Genomic DNA, 12,267 nt, shown 5'->3' with positions numbered 1-12,267 from the left:
AAAGCCTATACTTAAGAATTTTTTAGTCAAAAGTCGATTTTTTGGGAGTTGAAATCGAATATGAGGCCAGAAATATGTGAAAATATCACTCGATTTGGTCGTGTTAGTACTTAAAATGTTCGCAAGGGATCATACTAGATGTTCAAAGGCAGAACAGGTAGAAATCATTTGCTTTTACCTGTCAAACCGAAGCTCATGTTTGTGATTTGCTCATTTTGACCTGAAATTTGTCTTATATGTGTGAATCAATTGTCGCCAAATTTCATTCAAATTGCAATCTGACAAGTGCCAAAATGTTTGTATAGGTTCTAGCTACACGATACAAGTCCAAAACTGAACAAAAGTTTAACGCCTGGGTGGCCAGTAGAGGGAAAAATGCAAAAAATGCCGAAAAATTGCCATTTTTTTGGTCATTTTATACTGTAACTGGCCCAGAATGCCTTTTCAAGGGCTAATGTCTTGGTAAAAGTTGTAGATATTGACGAGCCAAACAAAACCCCATCAACACTTTTTGCCCAAATTAGGTTAGAATAATGGAATCGGTCGAAATGTTGCGATCTAAAATGGCTTCCGAAAATTCTGTCATCAAAATTTTGATATGGGGCTTGCTTCACCAATTTCTATGGTACCCATGTCGTTTTTTTTAGACAAAACCTATTTTTTTGAGGTATATTTTTCGAAACTGGCTGGACTTTTCAGATGAGGGACAACTTTTTTTTTTGAAGCAGTCTAGTGTGAGTTCTATAATATCTGTGATTTAAGTGCAATTCACTCTCCCTCTTCCACTCTCTCTGTGTGAACTCGTCGAAATCAGCATTAGCAGCAAAATAGTTGTGGCTATCATTGATAAATGATGGCTTAAAGTCAAGTTCAAAAGAAATATTATCTTGGTAACGACACAAACACATACACAATTCGCCGACGTCGCAGAGTCATGCCAAGCAGCATCGTTTAACGATGGCAGTAAGATTGTAAGCCGCCGTTATTAAAAATGACTTTGCTCTGCTGCTGCGATTCTCTTTTTTTCCTGTTTTGTTTTCAATGAAGCGTCAATCGTTTGGGTGTGTTTGTGTAAATGTGTGTTTTTGGTGTGCTTTTATCTCTTTTTCTCTATCTCTGTGTGTCTGGAAATGTCTCTCAATCCCCTTTTTCCACCATGGTTGTTGGTACGTCTTCACGACGCTTTACTACATGGGATTACGAACGGAATGCGTACAAAATGAGAAGACAATATCATATGTTTAATTGTGTAGCCTCTGAGAAGATTTTGCCGGTTGAAACACAAACAAACACACACACACACACACAAAATGTCGCAGCAACGACGGCAGCGGTGACAGTGGCGCAGTCAACCAACGACAACTTTAAATGAATGAAGCAGAATCATGGCAAGCTAATGCTAATGACACCATTAAATAACAATAAATTATGTAAAGAATACTTTTCGCCTGTAGCATCTATTATTGTCTCATTTCGCATGTTCGATACTGACTTTATTAGACGGGAATTGGCGTTAAAATATCCTGTACGAGATGCTCTCTTACATTAATTGACTACTGCCACTACCGATAACGTTTGACTTAAAAACAATGGCTTCCCATATTTATGCCCAGCGTTTCGTATTTTCTTTTCTTTTATTATTTTAAATTTTGCTTTGTTGAAAAGCGACTGCGACTGGAGGAGGGAAATTAATGATTTTCGTAAGTATCCATTCAAACATTAATAAACAAGCACTTAGTTACGACAACAACGACGAGTTCACAGTCAGATCATATAGCATTATGTTTATGCATTTTAAGCCATTAAAAATCATGATTCACTCACTGTGACAAAAGATGGAGATATGTGTGTGTGTGCGTGTGCGGGGGCAAGCTTGAGCGCACGGTTTTTTCTTATGAATAAATCGATGTACGTGCGGCATATTCAACATAGCTATCCACTCAAGTGACATGAATCTCTTCTTTCCTCACAACACTCTAATTGAAGAAGGTCGCGAATATGCGCATCAATATCGTGTACATGTCACGATTTTTGAAAAAAATCTCTCTTTCTCTCTCGCCTGAAATATTCAATTCACAATTGTAATTTCCGTTCACATAATGGCACGTGAGCTCTAATTATTTTGCGCTGATTTTTTGCGAGAAAAAAAAACGGAAGAAACTACGACTGAATTAGATGTCGGTAGTATTTTGTTTCCGTTAGCATCACTATCTTTGTACATATAAACGAATGATGAAGAGATACATTGCGGAATGGCCAACAACAACAGCACCAACGATTAAATGAAGAAGGCAGGAGAGAGAGAGCAAAGAAACAACAACAAAAAATTGACGAGGCACACTGAAGCTGGTTGAAGGCTTTTGGTTTAAGCAATGTCATGCCACAGGCGTAATTGTTCATTCCGTCGATTGCATGACATGGTAAATTATGGAGCAATTGCTATCATACAAATCCTCAAATAATGACAAATAATTTGGATGGATTGAAGCCATCTATCTCGAGAGCAGATGTGTTTAACAACAAACTGTGTTGTTGTGTAATACAAACGGTATATCATATGCATGGAAAAACCGCATCGAAACTCGACCACCACAGTCTCTCTATCTTTGCAGCTAGTCGAGAGCGAGTATAATGCAAAAATGTCAATTCATTGGCTATCAATTTCCTAACACATTCAGAAAAAGCGTACAAGATAATATGGCATTGACACACCCACACACACAAAGGGGATGAGAGAGAGAGTTGTGTCCCTCTCTAACAAGAACAAGAACAACATCTAATTTATCCCGAACTCAGTGTAGTACTCCACCAATGTTATTTCGATGTAGTTTGCTACAGCTAGTGTGTGTGTGTGTGTGTGTTGATTAGTTTGGAATTTTGTTTATGGCCAAAAAATTTGCGCTCAGCCACACGAAGTATCTAAATTTGGTTCTTATCTACTTCGGTTCAAACATCACCGAAAAATATTTAATATTCTTATAGGTTGAGTAATTGGCTGATAGACGGAAAAACAATTGAGACACGGCTTGATTGTTTTAGTTCATGCTTTGTAGCTATTGTACGATGCGGAACAAAAAGATGGCAGGCAAAAATCCAGAGAGAACGCTTTCACACGGATTGAATTGAAATTTACACCGAGAATCAAGTGATGCGAGTGTTTTTAGTGGATTAAAAAAACCTGAAACACACATACAGAATGGGCACATTATGTATGCATACATTTGCAAAAAGGTTGCTCACTCCAACACACGCTCAAATGAAAAATAATGAACGACAAATGTACGGTGGCGTTTTTGTTTCGATCGTAACCATTTGGTTTGATAATAATTTTCACATTCATGTTCGGTCTTTGTCAAATCCCAAATCATGTTGCCATGCCGTCGTAATATGTATCTGGCAATCGTCTTTGGGTGACATATATTGTATTGAGCTGAAAATAGAAGTGATTTTCTTGTAATCACCAGCACATCACTGAACGACGATGTGAATGGCATGAAATGCATTGCATTGACGTTGACAGTTTTTGCTTCAGTTTTAGTCATTTAACGGAATTTCACATGGCGCGGTATTATTTGTTGGATGTTTGAATTTGTTGTTGTGGCTTTCAAAGCAATGGCTCAATACGAACAAATGAGTGTATTAAGTGATAAGTAAGATTTAACGTTTTTGCTCTTGATATACACACAGTCGAGCTGTGTTTCTTATGCAACACACACACAGGTGCAGGCACAGGCAAACTTCACATATACCAACGTACCTATATGGGCACCACCATTGGCACATATTTATTAAATAAATTTATCTCGGTTTTCCATTTATATATATGCGGTTTGTGGGTTGCGCGAGCGCGCCCATCCGCTCGCGCTTCAGCTCATTCATTTTTGCATTGTGACAATTTAGCAGCATAGAGTGACACAGATGCCAGACTTCATAATATATGACTATATTTCGCATGTAATAATATGATATGAAAACAGATGTTTTCCATTTCTTCAAGCAAATTTCATTTATGTACAATTCGCGACATATTCATTATTTGTATTCCTAGAGAATCATGGCTGCTTCATTTTTTTTTCTTCTCTTGTTCTTCCGCTTCGTCTCCTTGTAGGTTGCAATTTGTTCATTGTTGCTGGTGTCAAATATACTATATGTATGCTTTTCTTGTTTCGTTTGATTGCGCGCCCGCAGACCAAAATAAAAATACATTTGATCGATTGTCATATTTGAAAAAATGTCACATTGTATATTCGCTTTGCTCTAGTAACAAATCACAACAATAGCATTACGTTTGACAACACAATAATCATGGCAGTGATAACAGTTTCGTTGTGTGTATGATAGTACATGAGAGATTTTCTCTATCTCTCTCAAATGTAGAGACCACTGTAAAATGTGTGTATGAGACATGCACGTGTTTGGCTAACGCGCTCGCGCTCCACCTACACATTGTACCGAATGAAAAATTTTGATATCACAAATCTTTACTTGTCGGCTTTATTCAGCAGTTGCTGCCCCCAATGCGAATGTTCATTCACAGAAAAAATAAACAGAGAGAGAGAGAGTGTTGCCAAAATGGGAACTGACGGGGAAAAAAATGGAAAGTTTTGACGAACTTTTATTTTTATGCGACTTCAATTTTTTTTAGTGTTTGTCGCTGCAATGACAGTCACATGACTACGCGCATTTGCGCGAAAAATTGTTGTATCATATCCATGTTATCATCATGCCACAATCTAATTGCATTTCACTATGTTATATTTTTCTTCATCCACTTGACTCTTGTTGTTGTTACTTTTTTGTTCTATGTGCCTGCGAATCGCCTTGAATTCCATGACATTTCATAAACATGGCACATAATCTGTGAACCAAATTCAATTGAATTCGAGCGTGTGTTTTTGTTGCAAATGGTAAAAAAGGCAAATTTTTGCGTCGTCTTGTTTTCAATGGAAATGCAAAATTTTCATTCGTCATTTTGCACATCGTTCTCGTTGTGCATAAATGTTTGCATGCATAAAATCATCTTCATGGCGGTAAAATACAGAATTGAAAAAAGAAACACTTTGCCCGTTTGACGATGCATATTTGTACACTTGACTATTCGGTTTAGCCGCTCGTTTTTGCCGTTGCATTATTGAACAACAAACAAATTGCGATCATTTTCGCAAATTAAACCAATTTGATTGGGCGCATTTTCTTCGATTGCCTGCCGGCTGATTCGTTCGTCGAATATTTCCCTCCCTAAATTCGCATGCCGATGTTCAAATGAAATCAAGTGCAAATTCGTTGCCGAAGCGAACAAGCAGAAAGACATACACACACACAGAGTGAGAGGAAATGGAATAGAAAAAAAAGAAGAATTAATCGAACCTTTTAACATTACGAAAATGCTCAATGACAATCAAGCGAAAAAGAAAACCAATTTTTATACTTGAAATCTAATGAACCAACAATAATTGGCTTTTCAACCATTTATTGAGAGAGAGAATGTGTGCGGGAGAGGGCAACTCGACAGATGGGGAAAAAGAGAGAAAAAAATGAACTGAAGATAGAACCGAACTACAAACTTTGAACTCCATTTTCCGATTCATTTCATGTATTCGGTAGATGTTTAATCGTTTGTATCTTCAGATTAAAATCAAATTCAAAATAAACCGGAGGAACAGAGGGAGAGCGAGAGAGAGGGAGAGAGGTTGCGAGAGAATGAATTTCGGAATGAATTTCAAACTTCTCTGCATTCGATACCGAGTGATTATTGAACAGTCATAGCCAATTTTCGGTATAATTAAATTCGGTTTAGAGACATTCGGATGTCATGTCTTCCTGCATCTGATTTCAATTTGGTATATATAGTATCTGACGTGATGAAAATCGGAAAATGTGATAATTATAAACAAAATGAACGATCAGAAGTCGAACATCATTTGAATGGTTTAGTCGGTTTGAGCTTGATGTAATCAAAACGAAAAACGATTTTTTAATCACACACCGCTGTGTTCGCTTTCCAATTTGCGAATAGAAGAATGAGAGTCGCTTAAGTAATTATTGATGAATTTAAAGTGATTTTTAAAAATCGCTTTTAGTTTGTCCTATCTAATAATGAAAATGGAGTGCAATCTATCTTTTTTTATGTTTGCTTTACATCCTCTCAACGTTTAATGCATTCAGCTTCGTTTCACATAAACGAAAATATTACGGAGATAATTCATCGGAAAAAATCAATTTCACTCAAAATTCTTTTTTCTGACGTGTGTCGCATTGATTCGAGTAATGCACTTTTGAAATGTTGGACGTTTCTAAACTTTTTGACAAATTAATATTGACGATAGGTGTTTTTTTTCTACTTCTGTGTTCGTTATTGAACATTAATCGCTGTAACAAAAATGGACTAAAATTTAAGTGAGTGTCAAGTCCAACTTGCTCAAACCGACTGAAAATCGTTCAATCGTAGCATTTTGTTTGACTACTCTTAATGCTGTTAACTATGAAGAAATGGGATAAGCTGCTTTCATAATCGGCAATTGCCAAAGTGGATAAGTTGCTTACACTTCAGAAAAAAGAAGAAGTTTCGTTCCATTTTCATTTGCAACGCATTCATGCATTTACGAAAATCTCTTCAGACATTTTTATTTTTATAGCTCAACAGTTTTCCAGAACATCGGCCGGAAAACACATTAACGTACATTTCTGATTCGGGCGATTGTAATTCGTTTGACGCGCGCATAAAATGAATATTCGTTGCTCTTTTTTTTAGTCTCTATACTGCGAAAAGTGATTGAAATCTTGATAAACCGTCAATAGCGTTATTGAACAATAACAGAAAAAAAATGTAATAAGATTGAATCGGGCTGATACAATACTGTGTGTGTATCATACTTACTTGTTGTACAACTAAATGTTTGTTACACGTGGTGTGTGTATATAACGATGGTGTCGCAACGATATGAAGTGTGGGGAAAAAAGAGAAAGAACAAAAAAAAACAGGTGAAATTGTAGTTACACATTCAAACCGAATGTTGATAGGTTAGGGTTTCGGTATTCCTCGCACCACAATATCCGGTCGCCATATATGATCGCTGGGCACATGAAGCATCTGCACTCCGCCATACTCCTTTGGTTCCCACCTCAGCTTGTAGTCGTACCATGACTGTAAAGGATACAATTTTAACTTGTTGGGCAAATGGCAATAACACTGGTAAAATCGATTGGCAATACGACGACGAAAAAAAAAATCCCCTCGGTCATCATACAGTTTCATTGAAGCAATTCAAAATCGGATTCGGAACATGAAATGAAGATTAAATTTTTCCTAATACAAAAATCACATTGCGACACAGATTTGATGACGGCCGAAGTAGTCGTGCATCCAGCCCATCGACAAAAATCCCCGGTCAAAGTAACGGCATCATATAAACGCGGTAAAAATGTTTTTCATTTCGTTTTATACACAAATCAAATGCCTAATTGAACTCCTATATTGAACTGCAAAGGGCTGTACCAAATGATGCAAGAGAGAAAATGAGCAGGACAGAAAGAGAGAGAGAGAGAGAGAGAGAGAGAGAGAGAGGAAAAAAATCAACCAACTGGTGACTATTCATCACTGGAATTGGTCCATTCCGTTCAATTGATGGTAACAAATTCGAATGGTGAACCATCGGGACAAGGTAATAAGGCTAAACAAAGTATATTATATCGGTCGTACTTAAACCGGCAATTTAACGATTAGTTAATACGATTAAAAAGCTCAAATAAATGTCGCATTTTCTTTTGGTCAAACAAGTACCAACGAACCCGAAGACAAAGTACACGTTCACGATTTTGTATCGAATATCAATACATTGTTTGATATGTGGAATGACGCTGTCGACGCTTTGGTTTTTCTCAACCAAATTTCAATATTGGCGGCATTGCACCCAAACCCCATTCAATTGCCCTGTGCCATAAAATGTAGTCCGTTTTCTCTCTCGCGCGATGCTCGCTCTCCTCTTCATTAACATGGTATTTCAGAGATATGTGATTTTATATCGTCGACGACTGCTATCGCAATGCCAACCAAAATTGAAATTTAGTGGATGGGTCAGTAAGTCTATTGCGACCAGCATAAAATTATCCATCCAAATTCCATGTTGTGAAAATCGTTCAAAAATTAAATGAAAAACGGTTGATGGCTTTCGACAGATCGTTATGTTCCCGTTGTTTTTCTTTGGTGTGTGCATTTAATTTGTGTACAAATTTGTAGCGGTTTTACCAGAGTGGAAAAAAACCCACTGCGCCAGTAATGTATTGCATGGTAAAATATGGGCGATATACAAACGTTGGAAAGCGAATGGGATATGGTTCAAATGGTCGTTCTCTGAAGTCAAATTAAGCGCATAAATTGTCTGGTTTATTGCTAAAAAGATACATTAATTTCTATGGCACATACCTGTTCTACCCAAAGATTTGTTGTCATTATTTGATTTTTTAGATTCTGTTGTCCAGCGTGAGCGCACGTGAATGTGTCCCCAGCATCCATGCAAAATGAAACAAATGAAACGAGAGACAAACAGAGAAAAAAAACGGGCAGTGAGTAAAAGCATCTGTTTAATTGTATTGTATCAGTGATTGACGGTTATTTGTTGGCCAAATGGTCGAGTATTTTTCTTTTCTTCTGTCGATCGCTTTTAGCGTTACACACTATTTAACAATAGAGATTAGTTGGCCACTGTATAATATTTCCAATGGTGAGACAAACGGAACATAGAAACGATAAAAGAAACAACAACAACACCCAACACATCGGGAACGAAATGGTGGACCGTTTATCTCGCAATGTGAAGAAAATAAAATAAAAACCGCAATAAAACAGCTTGAAATCGAAATAAAAATCCTAAACATATTATTCGTATAATCCAAGTGTTGAAGTGTCGTTATATTGATTCGCGCGCGCTATATGTGTGTGTGTGTGTACGTGGCCAATCGGTTCTGAAACTGTCAGAAAACATAGACACAAAGAGATGTGTGGCAAAGGATGGCAATCGAAATCGATTGAGAAATGGAATCAGCTACTGCAGCACACATACACGCATACATAACACCAAAATTCAGCACTTTTCTTTTTCCGAGAACGTGTCGCTTATGGTGCTATGTACTAAAATTTTCTAATTTTTTTTTCTTTCTCTCATCTCTCGTATTTTTCTAGGTGCTAGGTGTATGCTGTTCTCGCTATTTTGTCGCAACAGTGAAACAAAAAAAGAGGTTTGCTACCCATTTTTTTTTGAGGCTGCGTAATAATTATTGAACCGAGCAAATATTAGAGCAATAAACTCAACGAATTTATATCTATCTCGCACTTGTCATCGTCAATATTATCGTGTCAGTTTGCGTGTACAGGCACTTAAATTCTAACGCTTATGTCAATAGCGATTCGGGCGATCAAATTCGAGCGTATAATATATTTGTAACATTTTTTATTGTGCTCGTTTCGTTTGTTTCCTTTTTGGGGAGTGTTGTGTGTGTGTGTGTGTCTTTGGTTCGTTGTCTTTCAGAGATGCCAAAGAAAGTGGAAGAAGGTGATGGAGGGAGGAAGAGTGAGTAATAGAGTCCATATCAGTTGTGGAATACAAAGCGTTCGCCTTTGCCATGCCACACACAAGTGTTCACAATCTACTTTTTTTCGGATTTCGGATTGGCATCCAAAAGTAAATACAAGAAAAATATAGCAAAGTGGAGCATCGAAAGAGGATAAGAATGTTTGAGCGAAAATAAACGTCGGTGGCGATGGTGGCGAACGAGCAGCCAAAACGAAAAAAGAAAAAGAAAACAAAATATGCCACTGAGAAAATGTACGGGAAAAAAGTAAGCGATCGTATCACGAAATGTCTTACCCGTGTTGTTTACGCTACGGTTTTATTGAAAAGGGCGGTGGCAAAAGAATGAAAATGTCGCTTCGAATTCGATAAGCAGCATCAAATCAAGATTGAGAGCAGGCTAAAAAAAGACAATATTTTCTGTTGCTGTTGTTGTTGTTTGCTCGCCCGTCTAATATCTGCTCTCGCATTTTCGCATATAAACGAAAGAAGAGAAAAAAAAATACATCAGCATGATGAATACCCAATAGTATAGTAAATCATTCGGCATTTTTTATATTCCTCTTCTACATAGGTGTTCGGTATTTTTTTTTTCGAGCTAAATTTTGGGTACAGAGAGCAAGCATACAAAGGTGAAAGAGCATGGCTAAATGTTTGCCGATAGCAACACGCTTGCTGTTCCATAATTGGGGGCCAAAGTTTTCAAACCGGCAGAAATTGTAGACTAAGATTTATAATTACAGGTGCCACGTCCGTGCGCTGACTCCACTAGTTTTTTTTTTCATTCGGTGTGTCTGTTCTTCTTTCGACCGGTATATTTCAGTGGCCTCGTTTTTATGTCCTCGTGCTATGCCATTTTTATTTGATTGTTTATTTTCCATTTGGGCCCGATTCACCATTGCAACCGAGCAGTAAATTCTGCCAGAATTTTAATGGCATACGCTTCGAATGCGAATTATTGCGAGAGAGAGAGAGGGAACAAAAACAACAACAACAATTTTTTGAAAAAGAAATTATTTATCGCATAACGTCGGCATCATCGTTACTAAATCCTCATGCTGGCCAAAATGCGTTTAGCTCCCAATATTTGGAACCATCAATCAACGTAAAAATATCCCATCCCATTTGGATATGCAACTCCCGCCCTCCCTAATGTAGCAAGAAGTGGAGGAGAAGAAGAAAGAAAACGATTTTTAAGCGAAATGTGCGCCAGTAATCGAGATCGTTTTATCGATTAAAGTCGAGATTGAACACCGATTTACCAAAACTGTCGTAGACGAAACGCGAGAAAAGCACATCGTCTCGCTTTCTCTCTTTATGTGCCATTCTTCATCCCACTTCTTCTTCTTCTTTCTCATCGTTTTGTGCGCTGCTCATACTGAAACTTCCATTCACTAATTTAATGCATTCAAAGTAAATCAAATTAATATCGGCTCATTTTATTTTAGAAAATTCAAAGAGCGTCGTTGAGTTAATACAAGCTGTTAAGCTTATCGTTCATCCGTTTAGTATTCAGCTGTCGGAATATTCAGTTTGATGCATTTAATGAAAGTTATTTTCGCATTGATTGGAACCAATGAAAATGAACAGTTCGATATGTGTGTGCAAGTGGAAAGTGCAAGATGCAGTGTACCAGACGGCAAAACCACACTTACACGTTTCGTCAGGCGATGGCAATATAAATTGGATTTATGAATGAGTTTATTGAAATATTCTGTTTCACATGCTGAATGCAATGCTGCCCATTATAGTAAACATTAGATTTGTCAAACCTAGTCGAATTTCGCTGCAACAACAGCATTTACGGCTGTTCTTAAAGCGATGCTCGCCACCTCTCTCTCTCTCTCTTTCTTTCTCTCTCTCTCTCTCTCTTTTTCTCATTTTCTCTTCCACGGTCGTAATCATATTTTGTGTTATTGGTAGTGAAACATGATGTACGCAAATCTGCTCACAAAAATAACACTCACACACACATCGGAAACGGCAAAATTTTTGCTTATGATATCAAAATCATGCATCGAACTCGATTCCATTTTCATGGAAAATCGTATCCAATTTCTTTTCACGACTTTTCTCTCTCTCCTCTTAAAATCACTGGGTATGGGATAATACCGATCGCTGATGGAAAAATGGGAATGAATATAAGAGCGAATAAAATGTGGAAGAAAAAAGAATGAGAGCAAATCGCAAACAAAAACAAAATAAATCCTATATTCCGCTGATAATGTTCAGTTTGCTTGAAGTTATTGCATTACAAATGCAAACAGCGCTGGAAAAACTTGCACTAAAAACAGATGAGCACTTGAGAGAAGAAAAAGACGAGAAAAAGCGCACACACATCGACGGGGGAAGGGAAAAGAAGAAGAAGAAGAAGAAGGAGCAATCATAAAAACAAACCAATAAAGCGTTGGGTTTTTATCTGGCAATAAAGCGTAAAAACGAATAGCTCAATCAGTCTGCAATCCCGAAAGAAAACAATTAATTTTGCTCGTAAAAACATTTGCACATTTCTTTTTAACTTTTTTATTTGTCATATATTTTTTGAAAAGAAAAAAATCAACGGGAACTTATAATTAGATAGTAATGAATTTTAACGTGGTCGGTAAACCGATACCCCGGACTGATTCGGTGAGCGATAAAGAAATGTCTGTAATCGCAATGGAATTGCTCGTTGTTTCGATTCATTTGGGAATGATGCGCG

At 37.3% G+C, this 12,267-nt stretch overlaps 1 protein-coding gene across 1 annotated transcript in view; it reads right to left on the bottom strand.

Annotated features, from left to right (window-relative positions):
• Positions 1-12,267, bottom strand: part of LOC129579272 (acetylcholine receptor subunit alpha-like) — an 84,901-nt gene that overhangs the window by 41,662 nt on the left and 30,972 nt on the right. The window contains exons 3-5 of the mRNA XM_055469169.1: positions 8,423-8,467; positions 7,046-7,144; positions 6,878-6,888 (exon numbers count right to left, since the gene is read on the bottom strand). Coding sequence (XP_055325144.1) covers positions 6,878-6,888; positions 7,046-7,144; positions 8,423-8,467 — 155 coding nt within the window. The remainder of the gene's footprint in view (positions 1-6,877; positions 6,889-7,045; positions 7,145-8,422; positions 8,468-12,267) is intronic.

The sequence above is a fragment of the Sitodiplosis mosellana genome, unplaced genomic scaffold (genome assembly GCF_009176505.1).
Source record: "Sitodiplosis mosellana isolate CC-2019 unplaced genomic scaffold, AAFC_SMos_1.0 Smas_scaffold_6226, whole genome shotgun sequence".
Taxonomy (NCBI): domain Eukaryota; kingdom Metazoa; phylum Arthropoda; class Insecta; order Diptera; family Cecidomyiidae; genus Sitodiplosis; species Sitodiplosis mosellana.
The sequence above is the reverse complement of the archived record's forward strand: the minus strand, read 5'-3'. Positions and strand labels throughout refer to the sequence as shown.